Here is a 25113-nt window from a genome sequence, read left to right on the forward strand (position 1 = left end):
TCAAATCACCAGCTCAGGAAAGAGTCACTATTGTCTGCATTCAGAACATTTGGACAAAAGTGCTTCAACAAAACAAAATGTGAATGTCAAGATTGTCCAAATGTGCAAACACATGCCACTAAGAGTTTTATTCACAATGGCTTCACTGTTGTTTACTCCCATCCTGAGCCTGTTTTTGTGTGGAAAAGTGTGAACTGTGTTTTTCAGCTTCAGCTGTAGCAACATCATCCTATGAGAGCTGTTTTTGTAGTTCTGATGTGCTCGCATCTTGTGAAATGATATAGTGACTCTTTTCTACCCCCCTTCCTATGCACCAAATGCTTGCTTCTCGTCAGGCATTTTCTAGCTTCTCATCTTCTTTGCTGAACCATGGCAGAAGTTATTGTTGCAGGTGATTTAGAATTGATGTGATTCAGGGGACATCCAACGGTTCTGCCTAGACACAGCTGCGGTCACCCCCTTGCTTTATTGTCTGTCTGGGTCAAATCACTATTTGAAGAGCTGTGATCTGTGAGGTTTTCATGCATGAAACAGGATTTTAAAAGCTGTTGTCAAACTTCATATGCATGTGTCTGTAGCATTTTAAGGCACAGTTGGCTTTAATATTTCTATAAAAGATGTCCCTGCTTTGCCCTTTGGCAGTATATCAAGAACATTTAGAAAAGGACAATTTTCCAACAACTTTGAATGTTGCACTGAGGCATTTTATCTGTAACTGCTACAATGTCACAGTCATTGAGATTTCCATAACAATGACACAAGCAATGGTAGCATGCATGCGAAGATACGCAGCCATGCTGGGAAGACACTCACAGAGGTTATTGTAGATGCTTTCTGAAATTGTCCTGGATGACAGAAGAGGAGTCACATGTTCAGCGTTACAGTTTTTACTCCATTTATTTAAACTTTCATGTTCAAATACACAATGTGATCTGAACACCAAGATGTAGGTTATAATAAATGGGAGATTTGATGTGAGTGAACAATGTGTTACATCTTTGCATCTTTTCAGTGCAGACAGAGAAAACAGAATATAGGTTAACTGATGAAACTTGTAATGGATGAATATTGTATTAATGTTTGTATGCATTATCTGTATTCACAGGATGTGTGACAAGCTGCATATTTGATCTACAGATACAAAGTCCCTATGAGTATATTGCGACCCACAAGCTTAGTGGGTTGGAAAATGTCTTGGTTTTTGAGTCAGTTTATCAGGCGGATGTGCTTTATGACACCCTACCCTTTGCCATCTAGCACATCTCTTGTGTAGCCAGTTAGTGCACGAATATGAAAGTGGTATAAATACTTTTTCATTTCATAAATGGATTGGATTCTGCATGAGCGAACCTGGATGTCACGATGACATGAAAAGGTCTCAGTCTAGGTCCTGAGATGAAATGAAAAAAAATATTGGGTACCCAGTAGAAGACAGGTTCAACTTCTGTAAATTTAAAATATGCATTATATCGTCATTCACATTGATGGGCACTCTCGCACATAAAAAACAGATTAGTGTTGTTGTAGGTATAGTAAAGTTTGAGTAAAGCTAAACGTTTTCTCTTCCTTCCTCCTCAGATCATTGCATATCAACCATATGGACGTTCTGTAGACTGGTGGGCATATGGAGTTCTGCTCTACGAAATGCTGGCAGGACAGGTGAGTGGTGTTCACACACACACACACACACACACACACACACACAAAATCGTATTTCTTATGTAACTGCCTGCTATAGATTATGCCGACAACTTTACACGGACACGAGGTTGCTGACAGACTGCTCACACCCACATGATTCCCACATTCCAGTTCCTCCTGCAGTAAGGCTCAACGTAGGCCTAAATGTATTCAGGTGGTGCTTCCTAAAGACCTTCCCACCAGCGCTAATAATAAACACTGACATAAACACGCAACCCCTCCATCTACCCTCTCCCCATGCCGCAGCATATCATATTTGGTGTAACCCTTCACCCTGTTTCAGTGTAGTCAGCTGAGCGCACAGGTCTGACTGAACAGACCTACGATTCATCCACACTGCCTGGGCTGTGTGACTTTGATTATGATGTAATTCAACGTAGGCTGGAAGCTTACCGGACCTCTGTAGCCTACCTGTGCTTAAAACCACATTGTAGTGGTAGTTTTAGTGGAAACGACCATGGTAGAGATAAAAAGCATGATCGTCAGTTAGTGAAAAGTGCAACCATAGCATAATATATTGCCACAACTCATTTCTTTGTACACTAATGATGGAAATTGCTTCAAGAGATTTTTTTAAGCCTCCACGCCAGCAACAGCCATAGCCGGAGGCATTATGTTTTGGGTCGTCCATCCATCGGTACACATGTACGTATGTCTCATTCTAGTGAAGGTGATATCTCAAGAAAGCCTTGAGGGAATTTCCTCAAATTTGGCACAAATATCCACTTGGACTTAAACGCTGCTTCTGAAACTGTATACCATGCACTACACACCAAATATGTGTGCTATTGTTCAACATACTTTTGTGTAAATTAACAGTAGAATGTATCTTTTCGGATGCACTGAGCTGTAATAACTGTGTCACTTCATGAGCCTGTTTGCTGATTGGAAACACATGGTAACCCGGCCAACTTCAGCTGTACAGATAATTTAAGAATAATTTTAAAACTGTATCACACCTTGCAAAGTAAAATCTTACACTTCTCACATAATCAGACTTAGATTAAAGCTTTACTGATGTTACAGAGCTGTTGGTTGCTATCCGTTATGAACGTTGTCCTCTACTGCATTGCATTTTGGGATATTTATGCCAGTGTAGTGTCCAGTGTTTGCATACTGTAATATTTCATCGGAATAGTATGTACTTCACACACTATTAGTAAGGTTTTAGACACACTAAAAAGTCTCACATACGGCATAAGTGTACTATACAGCAGTTTAGTATGGAATTTTCAGAACAGCCAAAAATGGACTGATGAGAATTTGGTGGTCAAAAGTCACTGTGACATCACAAAACATGTTTGTGGCCATAACTCAACAGTTCATTCACATATCATGACAAAATGTCACACAGATGTCTAATAGGATAAAATGATGAAGTAATGACATTTTATATTCACGTTTTAGAATTTTAGCTTCTTTGCAGCAGCATCCATATTTGAAGCCTTGTCAACTGTCATGGCTACATATGAGTCTGGACAGACATGGATGTAAACTGTTACTTGACTAGTTTGCAGTGGCATACAACCATGAGGTGGTAATTCTAGTTTTAACATGTCCTCTTTATAGAGCGTTGAGAAAGTTAGAAATAATCTCACCCATCAAGAGGTTTTTACAGGTTTTAATAAAACATGTCTCTAAGACTCTGCATTAAATTAAGACAGTTATGACTTATTAACACATTTTTTAAATAACCCTCATTCTAAAAGGCCAAACACAAAGTGCAAGTACATGCAAAATCAAGCCCCTCCACAGCAAAGCAAAACATGAACATGGGTATGTTTTTCATTCCCGGGGTGAACTCAGAGCAGGCGACAGCTGTTAAACTATTAACAAAAGTTTTTACCTATTCAGATGTTCCGTTCCTCTGTCTCTCCCTGCCTTGTGTGAAATCAGGTAAAGAGGGCATGACGCAGACAGGCTATCTCTACCCAAAGGGGCCAGTGGAGTGGAAATGACGAATAATTCATTTTATGGACTGTCAAAACACCCACATTATGGTTACTGATGATAACCACCCAGTGAGCAGGGGGAAAAAGCTGGGTCATCCACTCCATTTGCCCTGCAAGGTCTTCCTGTGAGACTTATTCACACAAACTCTGCCCTGCTACTTGTTTTCTCTCCATTTTCATGTCTTTAGTGTTCTCAGTGTACTCTGTTTTCTCTCCCTTATTCTTCCTCTTGGCACCCTCGTAAGTCGAATTGCTGTCCTGTTTTTCTGCCCTCTTCAGCTTTGCCATCAAGCAGGGCTGGACTGGGACTTTGTGGAAAGACAATGAAGCCTATGAATGAAAACAAACTTTCTTGTGACACCGCTTGTACACTGTCTTGTTGGTGTATATGTACTTGTCTAATAAATTTAAACCTACACCATCCTCCCAGTCCCATTATTCTATACAGTACTTACTTAGAGGAACCCAAAAGGCTGCTTGGTCTAGTGAACCTCCTGAACAATGAACGTATGATGGGATCCTGAAAATTGGACAGTGAGGAACAGAGGTGAGACATGATCATTGATGAATACTAAAATGAATAAATGACAGATTTAGTAATATTTTCATAGACTATGTACTCACCACATCAATAAACAGCACAGCAACACATAATGCTTCCTCAAACATGGCAACCTTTAAAAAGTGAAGGGATATTTTAAATTGAATGGAAACATGCCCACAGTAAAAACAAAATACAGGTAATTATTGTCCACAAGAGTTTGCTGTTGCATGTCAGTAAAAAAAACAATAAGATAAAAACACAACATATTTAGAATAAAGAGGATATTTATGTATAAAAGACAAATACATTTAAGTAGTTACTTTTAACTTCAAGTCACTTTTATGATAATGAGCAGCATCACATCTCCTGGCAAATCCTAATTTGATTGATTCTAAAGTATATCTGCAAGTGCAGTGGGTTTATGATGAATACTAGCCTCATCATCTGGTTTTACATGAACATTTTTGCTCTGTTGAGCTTTAGCTGTTTTTGAAGACTATACTTAACTAACTAAATGAATAAATTAAAGTTACTGAAGCACTAAGATCACTATCACTAGTATAAAATCATAGAAACAGCCCAGCAGTAGAGAAACCCCGTCATGCTGCTCAACAGCCAGCTAAATTGTTAAATGGCCTACTCATAACTATGCTGTGTTAAGAGTTAGCAAGCACAACGAAAATAAACTATCAACCAAACTTGATTCATATTTGACCCAGGTAGACTGCAGTTCATCACTTCTTACCTGAAGTTCAAATTCCCCTCCAGTCACACCGCCTGTGCCGTCGTCATATAATGTGGCGGCCGCAGGTCTCCTCCTCCTGCCTCCCCTTCGCCTCATCCACCTGCTGACGGCCACCTCCGCCATCATTACCTGCTGCGGCTGCTTTGGATGCCAGTGCGGGTGCGGTCACTGATGCTGCTGCTGAAGAAGCTCCGCCATAGCCAGCAAACATCTGTGTTATTTTAACACATTTGGCAGCATCTTCCTAAAGGGCTTGTCTCTTTTTCTCTCTTATTTTTCCCACACCTCCTTTGAGTTTCTTCTCAATTTTGTCAATCTCCTCTCTCTCTGTATGATTGATTGACTGGCAGCCGAGGCCCAAGTGGGAGGGGGCATCGGCCCTCGGCTGTAATTGGTCCAGCCCAGAATCAATCATGACTAATGGGCCAATCTACCAGTTTTGTGTACCAATAGGTATCATGACATGACTAAAAAAAAAAATTTAAAAAAAAAGGCCCGGCCCAAAGTTACCATCAATGCCCGATGGCCAGTCCAGCCCTGCCATCAAGTAGAGCAGTTTTTACTGACTTAGGTCGTAGACAGGGCACACATTACAAAAAAGCTAATGTACCACTGCTGGATCCCTGTGGTGCTCCTGGTGACACTTTATTTTTGGCAGTAAAAAGTCGTCAAGTGAACAACAACAACTTATTCCTCCACTGTGTGAAAATGGTTTAAACACAGACAATACTCTGAACATTATGTCTTTCCACCTTCAGCCTCCATTTGATGGCGAGGATGAAGATGAATTGTTCCAGTCTATTATGGAGCACAACGTGTCCTACCCCAAGTCCATGTCCAAAGAAGCTGTCTCCATCTGCAAAGGGGTGAGTGGATGTTCTTTGCCATCAATGAAAAACATTTTTGCCCCTATAAACCAGTTTTGTGGTTAAACAAAATTTAAATGTGATCATAGGTGAGTCTGTTTGTTATTTGGTATTCATAAAAATGTACTTAAACTGTGTGATATGAAACCTTCCTCTTCAGTCTAATGTCCTGTTTAACTGGGACTCTTTCCCTCTGATGCTTTTCCCACCTGGCTCCAAAAAACCTGTAAATCAGTATTTTAAGCTCTGTGTCTTTGACGCTCTTCACTGAAGCCAAAATTATTCTTCTTGTAAGAGGGCTACAAGCTCCTCCTGCTCGTTCAACTTTAGGGAAAAAAACAAAACTGACAAGCTGTGTCACAGACTGCTGGAAGGCTTTTCTTAGCCTTCTGGAGTCAGACGCAACATATGGGCAGTCTGGCTCCATTTGCTGTAAGACTGAAGTGTAGGCTTTTTAAAATACTGGCTGGGAACTCATGTGCAAGTTCCCTCTCCTCTTCCCGCTCAGGTCTTGTGCCTGTGACATCTGTATTATTAAACCACCGAAGTGAAACCTATCAGGTCATCCAACATACTTCCCCCAACTATGACTGTCTGTGAAGTACTCCCATGAGCTTGTTTTTTTTTTTTTAAGTTTGCAAAATCATTTTGGCCATTTATCAATGTCTAAAACATTCCAGCTGCACAGTAGAAAATAAAAGTATGTGGATTTGGACTGTCCACTACAATGTGTCATTTGTTACAGCACTCAACTACTACCACAGTAAATACATTCACTCTTTTCCTTTTCAGCTTATGAGGTTTACATTAGAGTGGCTATTTCCCATAGCAAACAATCAAAACTGGCATTTAGCATTGGAGCAGATAACACATTGCATAATAACACTAAAGTCTATATCAGGACACATTCAGCATTGAGAAATTTGCTAATTTGTTAAGTTGTGGTTAGTTTATGTAACCACTGTACCTACGGTGGCAAGTTTGCACAGGCCTGCATTAGTCAGCTGTAACTGACCGCACACTAAAAATGTAAGACAGATTTTATGCACAGTTTCATCATGTTCAGAATATTAGAAAATGTTAATTCCTGTCATGCTCTGAGTAGGTGGTGGAACAGCTGTGATTTGCTCTGGGGACATAAGGTATAGGGGACTGGTGCTATTCTGAGCACAGCACGCTGTATTCACTTACTTATGTACTGTTTACAACTTTTTACAGCTGTGTTCCAGAACAATCTGTTCATCAGGGGAGTACACTCAGGACCTGTAACACCTACACTCTTGCATCCTGTTGCAGGCCCAAACTGTAGCTACTAGTGCACCCCTACTAGTTCCAGATAATTTTATAGTTCTGGAATCAGGCCTACATTATTATCATTAATGCTAGTTAGTTAGCTAGCTAGCATTAGTAGTAGCCAACCCATTAGCTAGCCTTCAGTGGGCTTGGGCCTAGTTTATCATTGTAACTAATATTACATCATCATAAACTTTTATCTTTTAAGTTGTGCCACAAAATGAAATGATGTTTTCCTAACTTTCCATCTTCACAAGTTAACCATTCAAATAGCTATACACTGAGAGAATAATTTAATTCACTGTACAGTTTAAAGGCTGCCATGATACAGGCAACTTTTAAGTGTATAGTGTGTAAAATTTAGTGGCATCCCGCAGTAAGGTTGCAGAACTGAAACTTTTCCCATGTGCAAAGCATGTAGGAGAACTGTGGTGGCCTACGTGAAGACACAAAAATGCTATATCAAGAGAAAGTTTTTGATAAGTCTGTCCTGGGGTACTGTAGCAAAATGGCAGCCCCATTATAAGATAACCTGCTTTATGTGTAGATAAGAACAGCTCATTCTAAGGTACTCAAAGCACAATAATTCTTATTTTCTGGTAATTATACACCAATAAAAACATAAGGTAGTTGTTAATAATGGATACCATCTTTTGCCAATAGATGGAGCTAAATCCTACAAACTGGACCTTTGGGGCAGAATGTTTTATTGCATGCTTATCAATGCATGAGCTGACGTTAATCAGTCAGCAGACCTTAGTGTCGTTCCATTGCGCTCTGGCAGAACTACATCAATGGTCTCAGACCATGTACGGGCAGCAAGGATTAAAAAAACAGAGCATATGAAATTTTGAGACATTAAACAGCAGAATATGCCAGACATTATACTTTACCAGAAGTCTAGTGCAGAGGCTCTATAAACGGATGCTGCCACAGAGGAACGTCAGAAGACTCACCTGTAAATGATTCACATCTATATGGACTTTGTGCTCTACAAGGAATCATAATTGATGCGTTTTCAATTCCAAGCCATCAGTCTGCCTCATTTATTCATTTATCAAAACCAGCATATGAGAGACTGGTAGCTCAGCAAAGCATTGATTATAGAGCTCAACAAACTGTTGCTCTTCTTATTAGTTAAACTGGCCATAAATACTCAATAACAGAGTGAACTATCTTGGGTCAGACCAGTTTCTGGCCGAACACATCCACAGTTACATATAAGTTGAGTGTTCTGCCAGAATTTATTTAACTGCAAAGAAAGACTTTTCACTCTTTTGGATAAAGAATGTTTTCCTCCGATCACTCCTCCTACTCAATTCATCTCTCCATATCTGTTGTCTGCCCAGTTTGTGCACACATCTCAAAATGAATATAGACTTAGAGTATTTTTAGTTGTCTGATCCCCATAGCTTAATTCAAAATACAGCGTATGGTTTGGCAGGTCTTGCTTTAGCCCAGCTCTGGCCTTGTTGGTGGCAATTTTTCATTACATTAAACAGATCTCCTTTGCTGTGTTAATGAGATGCTGTTTCTGCTACCATGGGTATGTGGCTGCTGGATCTGCAGAGACAGAGGGGACTGAGCAGTACAGTGGGTCAGTGCAGGTCAAGCAGGCAAATACTGGGACATTTTAAGCAAATGAAAGTAGAGAGGAATATAGGAAAAAGATTAAAAAAAACCTTTGCCTGCTTGGATTTATTTGGGACACTTACCTAACAGATTACAGAAACCCGGTGAAGTTTGCAGTCTGCCCCAGTTCATTGCTTCACAGAATAAACAATAAGGAAAAAAACACTTTTAGGAAATTTGCATACACTCGCTTATTTGCACTTTAATCTCTGTTTATATGATCTGCATTCGCCACTTTGTATCTCCATGGTCATCTTAAGGGGAGCTGGTGTACAGTGCAAATGGATCTGTTTTGGCAGCAGTCACTGTTAAGATGAGGACTGTTTGAGCAATGAAAAATGAGAATTACTTTATGTGCATTCTTAATATGGTTCATGTTAGCAGCAGAGAGAGTAAGGCTTATAGTTTTTGAAGATACAATGAGAGTGCTGTTCAGAGAAGCAATGACATAAAGATCATAAAGCATATGTAAATAAGCCACAACTTTCTTTAAATGTCCAGAAATACACACAGTGGTCAGAGAAAAGTCCATTTTTGTGTACGTGTGTGCATACAAGGAATTTAATAGTGAAAGTGGCAGTTTTATTTCTGTCCAGAGGCAGTGCAAACTCAATGAGCCGTGCAGTAACGCGCTTTGTCTCCTTGTCCCTTCCTCAACTCCACTTGTTTCTCTTTATCCCCCTCTTTCCTTTCACCATCCTTTTCTTCCTCCGTCATTTTCTTAGCTGTGTGTGTGCACATGCGTTGTGTGTGTGTGTGTTTGTGCCCTGGTTGCGGCCCAAGTCCCTTCTTAGCCCTGGTTTGTCATGGCTGCAGCACTTCCTCTTAATGGATACATAGTGCTTGCCAGCAGCCTGACACACAAAAGAGAGAGGAAGGCAGAGATGGGAGGGAAGAAAAAACAAAAACACAAGAAACAAAAAAAAAGAAAGAGTGGTCAGAGGGAGATAAAGAGGGGGAGGAGAATAAGAGAGCAAAATGGGATAGGGAGCAGGAGAGGTGATGTTGGAGAGAAGAATAGATTTTGACAGTAAACTGATGCTAATACAGCAATGGGTAACAATCATCGAGGAGTAACACAGTAAAAAGGACACAAACTACAGCCTGCACTAATAATAATAACAACAGTTTTTATCTATATAGCGCCTTTCAAGAGACCCAAGAATGCTGAACAAACAAAACAAGACAGAGCAAAATAAACAGACTAGCTGCCAAAGGCTTGTGTGAATAAGTGTCTTTTCAGCGCAGACTTGAAAGTGTCCAGAGATGGAGCATGGCGAATCTCTGTAGGGAGAGTGTTCCAGAGGGTGGGGGCCGCCACACTGAAGGCTCTATCCCCAAAGGTCCGCCTATTGGTGCGGGGGATGGAGAGGAGGCCTGAGTCAGAGGACCTCAGGTTTCATGATGGGATATGCAGGTAGAGAAGGTCCAATAGGTGCAGTGGAGCGAGGTTGTGGAGCGATTTGTAGGCAAGCAGAAGAAGTTTCTAGGTTATGCGGAACTTAACCGGAAGCCAGTGCAGGTGAATGAGGGTGGGGGTGATGTGCTGACAAGGCTTAGTGCAAGCACCCTGGCAGCTGAGTTTTGCACATACTGGAGCCTGTCGAGGGCTTTATCGGGGGCCCCAAACAGGACTCCGTTGCAATAATCCAGCCGGGATGTAATGAAGGCATGGATCAGGGTCTCAGCCACCGAATCTGAGAGCGAAAGGCGGAGTCTGGAAATGTTTTTAAGGTGAAAATAGGCAGATTCTGTGACAGATTTGATGTGTGACTCATATGATAGGGTAGAGTCCAGGATGACGCCAGGTTGCGTGCTTCTGGCACAGGAGAGATGAAGCAGCTGTCCACATGGAGGAGATGATCTTCCGGAGCAGTGCCTTGGGAGCCACGACCATGAGCTCTGTTTTTTACTGTTAAGTTTGAGGAGGTTAGTGGTCATCCAGGTTTTAATTTCTTGGAGGCAGTTGACAAGGGACTGTGGAGGGAGCTGGGTAGATGGTGATGTGCTAAGGTACAGTTGGGTGTCGTCGGCATAATAGTGGATCTAAAACACTAAATCTGTTGTATGCATAGACTGGATGAAATAATGGTTGTAGCCATTGTGACACCATTCATTGGTTTGTGGACCATTTTGAAGTCTTGGTTTTGGTATTTTGGCTGTCACCATCTTGGATTTTTGGTGCCAAATTTGAGCTTATGTGGGCATGAAGGTGGAGCTAACCTTAATGCTAGCTGCTAACTTGGTTAACATGGTGCACTCACAACCATGATTAACGGTGATACTGCTGATGCTAATTTTTGCTGGTGAAAAACAGGAAAAGAAAGGAACATACGACTTCTTAGAGGGTCCTCTAGTACAATCAAATGCTACAGTAGACTTGCGTGAACTGAAAACACCCTGAAATAGCGATGGTTGGGGTTACACCATGGTTATGTTACCTAAGCAATGTTGTCTTTGTGGTAGCAACTTGTCAGTAGATGGTGCCCAACTGTAACTCAAAGTAGTCAAGCCCTAAATCATGCCTACCTTTAAGGCCCAATAAAATAGAAATGGGTGACTTGTGCAAACCCCCACCCCTGTACAGCTGTCATGGCTGTTGAAATTAGCTATAGAGACCAAAACCTTTTGTTGAGCCAGGCTGTAAACGTGTCTATTTCTGCTGTAAAGTTTGGCATTTTAACATGGGGGTCGATGGCAATTGCCTCGCTTCTGGACCCAGCCTCAAGTGGCCATTCAAAGAACTGCAGTTTTTAGCTCTTCCACGTTGGCTTCATATTTCAGCACCGGATGTTGTGGCTTGTTTATATGCAAACATAAGTATGCTGCAGGAGTTTTATTGTGTAACTGCTAATACAGATAGCCTCTATTTTTAGCAAGCCCATGTATACAGTGCAGTCCATTACATTTTAAATAGGTCACAGATGTAGATACACATTCATCTAATTAATGGGATGTTACCTAAAGGTTGTCCATTACAATGCAGTTGTAGTTCATCACGGTTACTGGAAGAGAATGAGGTTGAGACAGTTTTACAATATATATAACATGTATAAAAACAGTGTTTTGAGTGTGAATAGTGACAGAGTGGAGATTTTACCCTTGGTTTGAAAAAATTTCACCCTTGACTGATTTACTTGGATGGGTCCCTGGAGCTCTTTGGCAAAGGCATCCAGTAAGTTTTCTGTTGTAATGACAACAGAGAAGGTAAAATCTAAGGTCATTTAACATTTGTAAAAGTGTGTTTTATCTTTAATCAGATGTTTTTGCCTCCCTGCTCTCTGAGTCTGTAGCAAACTAATTGGGTTCTAAAGGATGATGGTGCATGTGTGTGTGTTTTGAAAGCCTTGATGTACCGAATCACACAGTCGTACCTGGCCAGACTCCCCGCGGACTCAGAGACCCCATCTGCTCTCTGTCATACCTCATCACTCTTGTTCATTTTTACTCTCCGTCTCTTCTCCCCTTTCCAACGATTTGATGTTCTTGGCAGAAACAGCAGGGTAGCATCGAAGTTATGTACATGTTGTGATCACATGCAGCTAAACCTTTTGCTGACAGTTTTTGGCACGGTGAAGCCATTGAGATTTGACTGCTAACAGTTTGCAGACAGAATGATCAAATGTTCCACAGGAAACGTCAACACCACATTTTCTTTTTTTAGGAGACAGTTATCTATCACAGTTATGCAAAGCATTTCAAGTGCTCAAGTAAAAAAAACAAAAAAAACAATGATAATCAGTTGAGCGTTTGATTGGCATGGTAGCCGGCCAGCAGTCAGTCATTCTCAAGGACATTTCAATGAGTAAGGTGTGTCATTTTAATGGTGACAGCCTTGTGTTTGTAGCAAGATGCTTTCACACCGTCAGTGACAGTCCTGTGAACAGACAGAAAGCTGCAAATGACTTTTTCCTCCCTGTCAACAGCTGTCTGATGCACTCTGCCAGCTGGATGCACTCTGCTAGTTCAGATGTGGCCCAGCCCACAGCCTGTATGTCGAAGGGGCTTGCTGCAGGAAAGCTGGCCTACAAACTCCTGCAAGAAGAGATATTCAACACTGATAAAAGTTTTCCATTTTAGCATGTCATTTAATATTGCCTTATCTCTGAAATTATATATATATATGTATATATATATATATATATATATGTGTGTATATATATATATATATATTTTTTTTTTTCAGAAAGTTAATAGAAAATCTGGCAGTGCAGTGATGGTTTCTTTTTTATTAAATTCATCTGGTCACTTTTCTGTCCCTGTGCACGCTCTACACAGCAACAGAAGTTTTTGCAACCTGACATCTGAAGCAATACTGGGCTTTTTACAGATCACTTAATAGTTACAAACAATATAATGAAAAAAATTAGAGCAGAATTAGGTTAGAAAGGTTAGGTTTAGAAAGTCAAATCAGATAGATGGGATAAACACACCAAAGTAACTATATAATGTAATACAATGCATTACCCAGATATACATATATATATATATATATATATATATATATACACAGTAGATTCCTGTTCTGTATCAGTACAGCAGGACTGTACACTTTAGAGAGGGAGAGAGCATGATAGCACAACCAGGCAGCGGTAATGATTGACAGCTTGAATTTTATATGAGGTTGTCTCCCACATTTATTTATGTGTATCAGACAAGTTGCTAAAAAAGTAAGGACATTTTGTGCTCCTCAACTGCCAGCCAGCTCTTGAGAAAAGCCAAGCCTGAAGTTGCGTAAAAAACAACTTGGAAAGTACATTCAGCAGAGTGCAGATCTTCACTAGCCGGAGCTGATCACAGCCCGTCCAGACAATGCACCGGCCGCAGGTGCGCCCTGGTGGAATTGCCTCTCCTGGCTCCCTTACAGTCAAGATGGCAGCAAAGATAACATAAGACGAGATCTTTTTTCATCTTGTATCATGCCTTACTTTATATTAGGTATGGAATTGATCTGCAGATGCTCAGGTTTAAAATGAGGCCAAACTTTTCCAGTTTTTTAGCCATGACAAAGGCCAAAATGTGGCCTGCAACAAACAATAAGGTTTCTTGATTTTAGCTGAGGTGATTTCCAGAAATGCCCTTTGCTTTGGGCTCTTGCTATGTAGTTTTGTATAAGACTCCTGGCTCCTACTGGCCAGTTAAGATAAGTTAGGAGTCAGCAGTCAATGATGCCGTTAAAAAGTCAGTAAAACAGTTTTTTCAACAACTATGAATTATCGAAACTATGAGAGGTTTTTGAGCATACAGTCAGAAATGTACACAAATAGTATTAGGCTGATTGGTCCAGTAATATGAGAGATTAGCCACTGGAAGACAGATACACAAACTCACACATAAACTCACACATCCAAATGCATTATCCCCTCCAGGGTTACACCAGGTGGAGATAAAAAAAAAAATAAAACTATGTATGGAGCGCTAACTAAAGTGTACATTGTTACTAAACTGTTCCTGTGAAATATCTTGCATCACAAAATGGCATCACAAAACAGATTTTTTAAGTAATTTAATTTAGTGAAGCTAAGTAATGAAACCTAAGTGGAAGACTACTTTAAGACTGAAAATGATTATGTCTACTTTTGGTCAGAGGCTGTGGTAAGATATCTTAACATGGTTACAGAGTCTTCCCTCAATAAATCCCACAAAGCATGCTTGCTACAAATGTCACATAATCCAGAAGAACTGCCAAGGTGACTGAGCTGCATGTGAAGGTGTGCATCACAGACGAGGGATTTAACTGCAGGTGCTGCAGTGTTGTGTGCTTGTGTGTCAATGTATGCATGTAGGCATGTATGTTAAGTCATTTAAAAAGCATACACCGCACACCAAACCGGGGCATAGCAGCCAGCCTATTTAAGCATTTAACTAGCTCAGTCAAACAAAGCACCATCTCCATTTCAGAGTCCAGTGCATGAATAAGTTATTTTATCCTTGGACTGTCAATACTGAAACCCAGCCGTCTCTCTCTGTCTCAGAGGGCTTTTCTTCCTGTCTTAGCAATTCAATCAGGACAAATCACTGCACTGAGGCGGGAGTGGTAATGCGGAAATATTTATGTTGATAGTATAACTGGTGAAATTCCATATATACACTTGCAATAACAAACAGACAGTCAGTGATTATGTTCCCTTATGCGAAGGAATTGCTTTAATGCATTTAAAATGTGCCTGTTTGTTTCCTCCTGCAGACCAGCTTATGTTCTGTGAATGCAATCAGGAAAAAAAAATGTATAGCCTCTCAAACTGAAAGACTGAGAGACATTTAAACCACTTGTAATTCATGACATGTTGTTTGGATAATTATGTTTAAGTAATACCAGTGGGCTTCTACATAATTTAACAAAGACAGATTTTGTTGTTGGTTATGTTTCCTGTGGGTGCTTTTTTATTATCTTGGTTTGCTTTTTAACAAAGTGCAAACTGTGTCCTCATGCTATTGGAAGTGGCAGCAGTTCTCTAAAGGCAGAACAAGCAGAAACAATTATGTCACTCTTTTTTAGGCCCATCTGTTTAGCTGTCACTTACTGACCTAGAAACAAGGTGGAATCACATTACAAAACACATCAGTGGAAGAACACAGACGAGGGAGAAACAAAGTGAGGGTGTCCCTGATGGACTAACACAGACCACTTTTCAGAGAGTTGGATCTAAATGCTGATTGTTTTTAGTTGATTTGGGAAATTAAAATCTGCATACTGCATTTGACTGAAATAAAAGTGTTCCCCATTTACTTTAAATGTTTTTCCTATTTCTTTGAAGTTGTGGAAACCAAAACCCTGTTTTCCACACAGTAGGAGGAATCACCACTGCCATTCTGAATGACTATACAATTTAAAGTCTCTTTGTCCTAACTTCATGCCCTCCTTTTTGTTACTTTGTGTGAGCAGCTGATGACCAAGCATCCATCCAAGCGTCTGGGCTGCGGCACTGAGGGAGAGAGGGACATCAGAGAACACGCCTTCTTCAGACGTATTGATTGGGAACGCCTCCAGAACAGGGAGATACAGCCGCCCTTCAAGCCCAAAGTGGTAAGTACTGTGCACATACTCTTTAGCAATGAACTTGCTTAGGGTTTGATTTACACCTCATAGTCTAATTAAGTGTGATCCCGCTCGGCATAATTACCTCAACTAATGTCAAGATGATTGGTAGCCTCTCTCACATGAGTTAAGCCTTCATTAAAACAAGGCCACATTTCTCATTACACTTGTTTGTTCTTGTCATAAAGGGAATGTTGCTGTTTTGAGCTGTTATATATGGGTGCAAGGTGCAAAGTGCGACACAGAGCCAGCAAAGAGGCAGTTTCGTTACCTACTCCTGTTCAGAATTTAAGGAAATTTCGCTGAGGTGGAAAAGTTAGTGTAACGACTAAGCGAATAAATCATGACGTTTATGAAGCATCTAAATGAAAAATCAACAAAACCTTCCATTTCACTGGAAATGAAAAGTAGCCTTTAAAATCTGTGAGGACGGATAAGACTGTAAACATCTAATACATTGTTTTCTATCATTGAGGTTTGACTGGCACTCTTCTTGTTATGCACAGTTTTATTATACAGTAGTGGACTGGGGAGTAGTGCAGCCTTAGTGTGGCCAAAGCGTAAGGTAGTGGATGAAAAATGAGGGGAAAAAACAGCATTTTCTTTTGCTGATTTTTGCTGTTTTCATTGAAAATAGGCACTACATTTATATGTAAACCTGACTACTTGCTATCCAGCAACGTCTACTGCCACAAAAATACTGAAAATGCACCACCACTCGCTGCATACATTATTTACTGCACTTTGCACCATGCACCAATTTAGTACACTTTTGGGTGAATTCACAAAGAATCAATTGTAGTTGCTGATAGCTTCATGAATTGCACATCACCATCTTCTTTGTGTCAAAGTTCAGTTGACAAACGATATTGGATTAATGACATTACAGCACAGTGAAGCCCATAAACCTTCTCAGCCGAGTGCATTTTGCCCTTTTTTGCATCTGATTTCAATTATCCATGTTGCAAAGTATGAATATTGCCTTTGCAAGAATATAGTAGGCAGAACAATTGCGGAAAGGAAAAGAAAACTGGAAATTTCAAACCCTGAGCTACAGGTCCTGACCAACGAGGTGCAACAGCACATCTGGCATGATGATGCCTTTGCCCCGGCTACATCACTGCTGCCATGATCACTGCAAAGTCTGGGTGTCACATCTCTAATAAATATACTTCAGTTACCACCAGTTCTCCAAAGATGCTAATAATTTCACTGCAACTGCATATGACTGTTAGCGCTGATCTTTGTTAATTGGACTGTTTTTGCAATGAAGCGCATTTGCATAGAAGGGGGCCAATTTTGCACCAAATGTTTTACCTTATTTGAATATGTGCCAGTAGCGCAGTAGCGCAGGAGCACCAAAACGCTATTTGCTTGGCAGTACAGTAAGAAGTGCATATCACCCTTTGCAGGCACTTTTTAGAATTACACACTTTCTTTTTGTCTGGTTTGTGCAGGTTTAGTAGTCACAAAAGTGACAAAATACTTCAATCCATTGGTTCAATGCATTTGTTTCCTTGGGCTTTACCATCTTCTTGTTTTGTTCCATCCACCACCCTTACTTTGTGCCATAAAGCAATGAGCAATCAAATCCAACACAATTTTAAATGCTATTCTTGTCATTGGTCTTATATGTCTACCTTCATTTTGTATTAATGTAGTGATGACTAACTGATGTCAGATTGATTTTAATTAACTTATTACCCCCTCTCAAATCATGCATGCAACACAATACAGATAAAAAAAGACAAATAAACAAATAGAACTTTCTGAACCTCATGCATGTAAACAAACAAGTACAGATGTGCTCATTGCTACAGGACAAATCTTTCATAGCAAAAGACTTTATGCCCCAGACTTTACTCCCTTGGGGAGTATGTGTTCTTGGCTGTTTGTTGACCAACTTGTGCAGTACCTCAGCCTTCAGTCAGATTTATCAGGGGAAGGATATTGGGCAAAACTTTTCTAGCTACTGTCCTCAAGTACGGTAATGGTGTTGTTTTTTTGTTTGTTTGTTTTACTTGCATTTTACTTGATTGTCTTTACAAATTAAATTTATATTGACAGATGGTGAAGGTTTAAACAACTTGCACAGTATTAGGTATTAAGTGTCCCATGTGTTATGTAAACAGTGTTCAAATAAGATATAACAGGTGGTGCATAATGTAGCAGTCCAGACAAAATTAGTTGCGAGTTATATAATGTGTTAAACACCAACTTTTCTGGAATGTCAATGAGATGCTTAAAATGGAACTGACACAAAATTGTCCAGTCTTAACTTCATGCTAAAGCTCATACTGAAATCTGAGCTTCTCAGGTGTTTCCAAGGACCACCACCCCGAGTAACACACACACATACACAGAAAATTCTTATCTACACACGCCACATTTTATGGTGGGATCACTCTCCTCAAGGCTTCCATTAACATTTCATCCAGTATCATTTAGTGCACTTAAAATTCACTTTATCACACCAGGAAATCCCTCATGTTAATATTCTAAAATGTGCCATAAACAACCATATGGGATGTACAGTCGCCACCAGTTTGAGTTGACAGAGTGCACGGTGGAAAAATTCAGGAGAGGATATGTAACAAAGTTAAGAGAGTGTACTTCAAGTCCTTGGCATGCACTTTTAAAACTCACTGAGCTACAGCAAAATTCCCCTGCCCTTAAAATGTACTAACAGGTGACAAAGACAAAAAAGCAAAGATGGTTTGTAATTCTGTACGGAATTACAGCCACATAGGTCGTCTGTGCCGGCAGCCTATTCCGACCCATACTTATGTTTTTTGTTTGGCAGCTACCTCTAGTGATGGTAGTAGTTATGAAAGTAATAATGGCAGATGCGAAGGATGAAGTCAGGTGAGGTAGTATAAAAAGCAACAAAGTCTGCAAAGGGAGGAGGTTTGGGTGAACAGATGGGTCAAACAAACACAGAACTTTGACCCAGGAGACCGCTGTTCATGTCTCATGTGGAACCAAAAGTCAACATTGACTTATTCCAAGTATGTACCTTACTAAACTGATGTCAGTTATGTAACGTAGCTAAGCAATGTCATGTATGTAACAGAAGGTAATCTGTGTACGTCACTTAAAATATAATAGAGTACTTACTTTAACCTAAACCATGTTATTTTTGCAAATCTAACCAAGTAATTAAGTGGCAAAACAAATAAACACGTGTTTAACAATCTTAGCTACGTGTTTAAAACTGCGACAGTGCGTGCTCTCCAAAGGTCATATATGTCATGTTGGGAATTGATTGATAGATAGATAGATAGATAGATAGATGGTGTACAATGGTGGATATTAGGAAGTGACCATACTGTATAGTATTTCTTTCACTGAAACTTATCTTTGCTGTTGATGGTGCATCGTTACCTTTGATGTACGACAATCATCCTTCCATCCATCCATGCATTTGCTTTGTATCTGCTCATTCTGTGCAAGAGGGATGAGAGAGATGAGGATCAAGAGGCAGAGCACCAAGAACAGGTTGCTGTAGTGTGTCAGGGCTTCTGTGAGGCTACAGTGTAATCTACCAGCACATGCGTCACAGATGTATTGTTGGCATTCCAATATGGTTTGGAGATTTAAAGTAAATGACTGTTGTAATTTACCAGACCTATGTTATTACAGTAGGTTATACGAAGGTGACTGCATTATACAGGATATATTCATGTGTGTCGAGACAGCTGATGTAATCTGACTGCAGTCCTTTGTAACATTCCCATTAGGAGTCTCTGACAGTGCTGGAGAATGTGAAGAATCTGAGACACAACGAGGAAGTTATACCATTAGTGTAGTCCACTACCCACTCTGAGACGAATGTCGGAATTTTAAGTGATTCCAGAGTCTGTGTTATATAATTCAGTTTTGAAAAGTTATCATATGGTGTGCAGTAAAAAAAAAGTTAAATGGGGCTTTGCTCATTAAAGAAAATTGTTACATTAAACATAGTCTGAAGTCAGTCTGATGTGGAATATAATGCTGCCTTAACATGACACTCTTGTATAGTCAAAACACAGCTGCAGGCGCAGGCTACTTATGGCTCGTGTTATATGGGCCATAAATAATTTCAAAGCCTCTCATCTGAATGTATAATTAATGTAACATCCATTTATTATGAATGCATATCTCATATAGCTTACATTTTCCTGCACAGTGAGGGGTAGTTTTGAAGTCTCTGGAGATACACATGATCATGTAGAGCACACACACTTTTTCCCCGTGTCTTTCCATCAGTCTCCTCCATATATACACACACAGACTCATACAGGCCTTATATAGACAGGAGGCAATAGGCAACAGAGATGAAGTAGGTCACTTAGTGTCTTGTGTGTATGTATAAGTTTGTGTGTGTGCGTGTGTGCGTGTGTGTGTGTATGTGTGTGTGTCTTAAACATTCAGTGTAAATATTGTAGTTCTCTTCTGTTTCAACCCTCAAGGGCTCCAGTTCCTCTAATAAGGTGAATCCTGACCTCTTTGTCCATGTAGTCTCCCGTTGAGTGGACATGCTGGGTGTCCTGGAAATGCTGTGTGTGCTTTGTGTGTGTATGTGAGCAAATGTACGTGTGTGGGAAGGTTGAAGAAACTGAAGGTTAACGGAGATTGAGAAAAGCAGGGGAGGAAGATTTCCTTGCATGTACGCCTCGTCTCTCTGTGTCGACTTGCTGCATATGTGTGTAGTAGGGGTAATCGATGATCGGAGGGAGAGAGGAAAGCTTCTGTGCTTGTATATTTGCACACGCCGAAGTTGCAGGGAGGAGGATGCATGCAAACGGGCATGTCCTTTTGCACAATGCATGCTTGCATGCGTCTGGTTTCCGATGCAGATAAGGGTGAAAGATGAGAGAGGTGAAAAGAGAGTAAGAACCTATGAATGCTCTCTGTTACCACCGTAACCTGCTCTATAATGATCCATCATGTCCATCTCACTGTGCCATGTAATACAGCACTGTTCCTGAGTCCATTACCACCAAATGGCTATCATTATAAACCTCCCTCTCACCCTCACAAGGTCTAACCCTGCCTCTCTAATCCACTCATCCTCTTCTTCCCTTGTGGTTCTATCCCTGCTCAATCTCACTTCATCTGCCTGTGACAGCTGTGGAATTGCAATCAATACACCGGCTGCACCCAGCTGAGACATTTAAACCATCTGTATTTATAGCACCAGAGCTTCAGACAGCACAGAGGACAAAGCGTGTGTGGTAGAACGAGTGTCAGTGCAGGCTCCATAGTTGATCCATAGTTACAGTGCTGGATGCTGTCACCATGCAGGTAACAAACCAAGCACATGATTAAATGCCAGCCACATCTCAGCGAGCAGTGTTGGTGTGAAATCAGGCAAATTTTGTGAGTATAACACACGCGTTTTACAACCACTTGTGGATGGCCGAACGTCCTTATGGCTGAAGGGAGCAGAGAGATGGAGAAAGTAGGTCAAATAGGAAGCTGCTGATTGATAGTGATGGGAGCAGTGAATGAAGGGAGGGAGTCAGGGCAAGAAAGAGTGGGAGGTCTTAGTCACTGCACAGAAGTCTTGGAACAGTGTCCAAGGAAGGGATGCGCATGCCTGATGGGATACAGGGACACACACACACACACACACACACACACACACACACACACGGAGAAAATGAAGGCAATACGGATGACTTGTGAGTCACTGTAGCTGTAAGAAAATGAGAGGCACAGACTGTTGCAACTTGACTGAGCATATCTGCCTTTCCTCTTTTAGCTTACGGGACATAAGAGGGAGCATTTTCAGTTTGTTTATGTAGTTATTTTTTCTATTTAATTATTTATTTTCAAAGTTGGGGTAGGGCTGTGTGTTGGCAAGAGTCTGGCGATCCAATATATGTCTTGATACAGGGTCACGATTCAGTATATTGCGATATTGAAAGTTTTTGTCCAATCTAATTTTAGAAGCTATAGATATATAGATCTGCTTTATGACTCTTCCTATTTTGTAGGCCTGTTCTTTGTGTTTACGCGAGTGATGTGTTGTTACGTTGGAGTGGAAGAGTCAGATGGCTTAAGTTAGATTACAACACTGCTATCTAGCAGTTGGGAGTTTAAACGATAGACTGTAAAAAGTAATGGATGTAGCTACCATAGCATCACCTATGGCTTTATGGAGTCCTGTTTTGAAGCCTCGAGTTCAGCATTTCTGTTGTCGCCATCTTGGTTTTTTGGAGCCAGAGGCAACCACATTTGGTCGAGAGGCTGGTGCAGTGGAGGAGCGAGGGGTGGATCTGGCTGAGAAGCTGAGAACACTATTGGCAGACAGCCTGTCACTCAAAGCAGCCCGCCCATAATTAAGTGTAACTTTAAGCCTTAATAAAATGTTAACGAGTGAGTTATATAGAAATTCACCCCTGTACAGTTGTCAAAAATGGGGAAATTAGCTACAGAGACCAAAACCATTTTTTTCACCAGGCCATAAACATGGGCATTTTACCATGGGGGTGTATAGGGATTGTCTGCCTTCCAGAGCCACCCTCAAGTGGTCATTCAAAGAACTGCAGTTTTTGGCACTTTCTCGTTGGCTTCATTTTTCAGCCCTGCCACTGGGCTTAAACACAACACAAAATGGACTACTGCCCCCAATCTTTGACTGTAAATCATTGATTAAAATCAATTCAGTGTTTTGAGAATCTGTTAAGTATCACAAAACATAGCATAGCAATACTCAAGTGTAGTCATATCTTCACATGACCCTAATTTGGGATCATGAGAATTTTCTATCACCACTATCATTAAATCTGCATTTACTTTCTCAACAGATTGTTTGTCAGAAAATGTTTGTATGAAGTTTTACATCTGCATCGATGCCGCAGGAGTTTGTAAATGTGAAACTGGCTTAAAACGAGACCAAGATGTTCTGATCAGGTTTTTTTTAGTTTACTTAGTAGTCCAACTCTTTGGATCATGTGTTTAGCCAAAGTACAAGTGGTCATGTTCATGTAAGGTTCTAATTAAGTCTTCAGTTGTAGATAAATTCCATAGAAGTCAGTAAAACATTTCTGCACATGTGGAATAAACTAAAATTCTATACTGCATTGCAACTTGTTACTTCCCCACTCTGCACTGCAGATGAAGTATTGTTCTCTGTTCAATGCTCAATAATATCTTAAGTACAAATGACTGATGCCCTTCTGTGAGCTGTGAGCTGCTGATGACAAGCAAACATTTCATCAAAACAAAGCAAGATGTTCGGGAGATTATGACAAGAACAGAAAGCTTCTCATGCCAGTGACTTCAGAGAGAGAGAGGGAGGTAGAGACAGAGGGAGAGTCATGGCACAACTCTTATTGGAGGCAGGCACTCATTTACCATCCTAAGTAGCTGAGTGTTCTTTTAATATGCTTGAGTGCAGAGGCGTGCGCGTCTGTGTGTGTGGAGAGAGAGAGGGGGAGATTAAAGATGAGAGAAAGTAGGTCAAAAACCCATGTAGGACACTGTGTCACCGTGTATGGGAGGATGTTTCAACAGCATAATAGCTTTGGTCTCACCCCATAAGGGTTGGCTGAATCTCACCATGAGAAAATAGGAGATGTAAGACCAGCGTTTAGTTTATATGTTTCTGGAAATATCACAAAGGCAGTGGGGCAGATTTTCATGACCATAGTTCATAATCTCATTTTCTGGTTTTGTTCTTGCTGGGATAATCTTTTTAGCTTTTTTTTTTTATCTCATAAGAGTAGCTCTTATAAAATACTTTCTAGTGTATTCAAGGTCCGGGACACTCTCACACAAAACAGAATTTATTTTTTTTTACTTTCAGCACTCAGTACTGTGAGAAGCAAATACAAAATGCTAAGTCCCACAACCTCTCTGTTAGGGCCCTGACACACCAAGCCACATGTCGGCTGTTGGTCAGCGTTGGGCCGTCGGTAAGTGTCTGTCGTCCTAGCTTTTGTGGTGTGTCCCGCACTGTTGCCGCTAGTTGGCCCCTGTCTGGCAGATTTTTGGCAGATTCAGCATGTTGAATCAGTGTCTGAGCTGGTAGAGAGTGAAATACTCTGATTGGCAGTTCAGCTCCGTGGACGTGAAGAGAACAGAAGAGAGGATGTCAAACAAACAGCTAAAGTTAAGAGGGCGTGAGATTGAAACACACTTGTTATATTAGGGTAGGATCATTCTTTTTAGCCAATGAGCTCTTTAGCAGAACCGGTTCATAATTGTTTTTGTTAAATCTAATTTGTAACCATCAGGTTGTGTTGTTGATGTGCCAACTGGCTAACTAGCATCGACTAGCCGTTGGCCTTTCGGCTTCCTTTTTTGATGACAAATACAGACTACCACAGTCTGCTGGTGTTGAAAGTTACTTGCTCTCATGCAGGTGCAAAGTGTATACGCTAGTTGGCTGCTGGCCTGTAGTCTTTGCCTTGTCTTCAAGTTCAACTTTTTGGCCGAGACACAGGTGATGTTAGGCAATGCAACGGCCGTTCTTCGTCAGCACTGGTTCTTTGACATCGGTTTGGCGCGTCTTGACCTTAAAAAAGACCACGTTGAACTACATTTGCCAAAAAATTCCAAAGACTCAGCTCCGCCAGTTTGCCAGCTGAAGCTCCACTCTGCATATGCTTCGCTTTACACACTGGTAGGAATATCACTTGAGAACAGAGGCCCGGTGTCACACGGAGTAACTGTACTGTGATCCAAAAAAGGCACATCTCAGTGCTGGCAATTGTCGGTGGAAGTCGGAGTGAACAGTGTGTCACTTTGCTTGAGTGACAGTTGGTCAATGACGGATAGAAGAAGACAAGGATAGGAGAGAAGGAGAGACACAGCAGTTGAAGGATGCTGGAGACTACCCATCAGGTACCTGCTATGTGGGAAAGAGAGAGTACCTTCGGAGACACACAAACACATTTTAAAGTGTATATCCTGTCTTCTATCCGCTCTGACAGGGTGGTAGTGGCTTGGAGTGGACGTCACCTGTCAGTGACAATAGTCATGGGAAGACATTTATAAAAACCTCACACACACATGCACTTTAGAAATGTCTGTGTCTCAATGTTTTTATGTTCTGTTGTGTTCACTTCTGTTAAATCACCTGACGTGTGTTGTCTGGCCTCACCAATAAAAAAAAAAAAAAAAAAAAAAAAAAGACGAAAGTAAATATAGAAATGTCTGTACTGTTATACCACACTGTGCTTGCTTGACAAACGCAGCCAGACATTTCTAAACACACAAAGACTGACACACAAGCCGCTGCTGGCACACACAGGCACACTGACACTCACATAAAACACAAACATGCACACACACACTTCCATGTCTTGTCCGTGAATGTAGGGCAGCAGTGGATAAGGCCAATTAGTCAC

At 40.8% G+C, this 25113-nt stretch overlaps 1 protein-coding gene across 2 annotated transcripts in view; it reads left to right on the forward strand.

The window, feature by feature from the left end:
- The window catches only part of prkcaa (protein kinase C, alpha, a), a 211742-nt gene that overhangs the window by 179277 nt on the left and 7352 nt on the right, over positions 1–25113 (forward strand). For both annotated transcript variants that reach the window (XM_033624304.2, XM_033624302.2), the window contains 3 exons: positions 1579–1659; positions 5701–5808; positions 15620–15760. In XM_033624304.2, the coding sequence (XP_033480195.1) occupies positions 1579–1659; positions 5701–5808; positions 15620–15760 (330 nt within the window). The remainder of the gene's footprint in view (positions 1–1578; positions 1660–5700; positions 5809–15619; positions 15761–25113) is intronic.

This window comes from Epinephelus lanceolatus, chromosome 3 (genome assembly GCF_041903045.1).
Source record: "Epinephelus lanceolatus isolate andai-2023 chromosome 3, ASM4190304v1, whole genome shotgun sequence".
NCBI lineage: Eukaryota > Metazoa > Chordata > Actinopteri > Perciformes > Serranidae > Epinephelus > Epinephelus lanceolatus.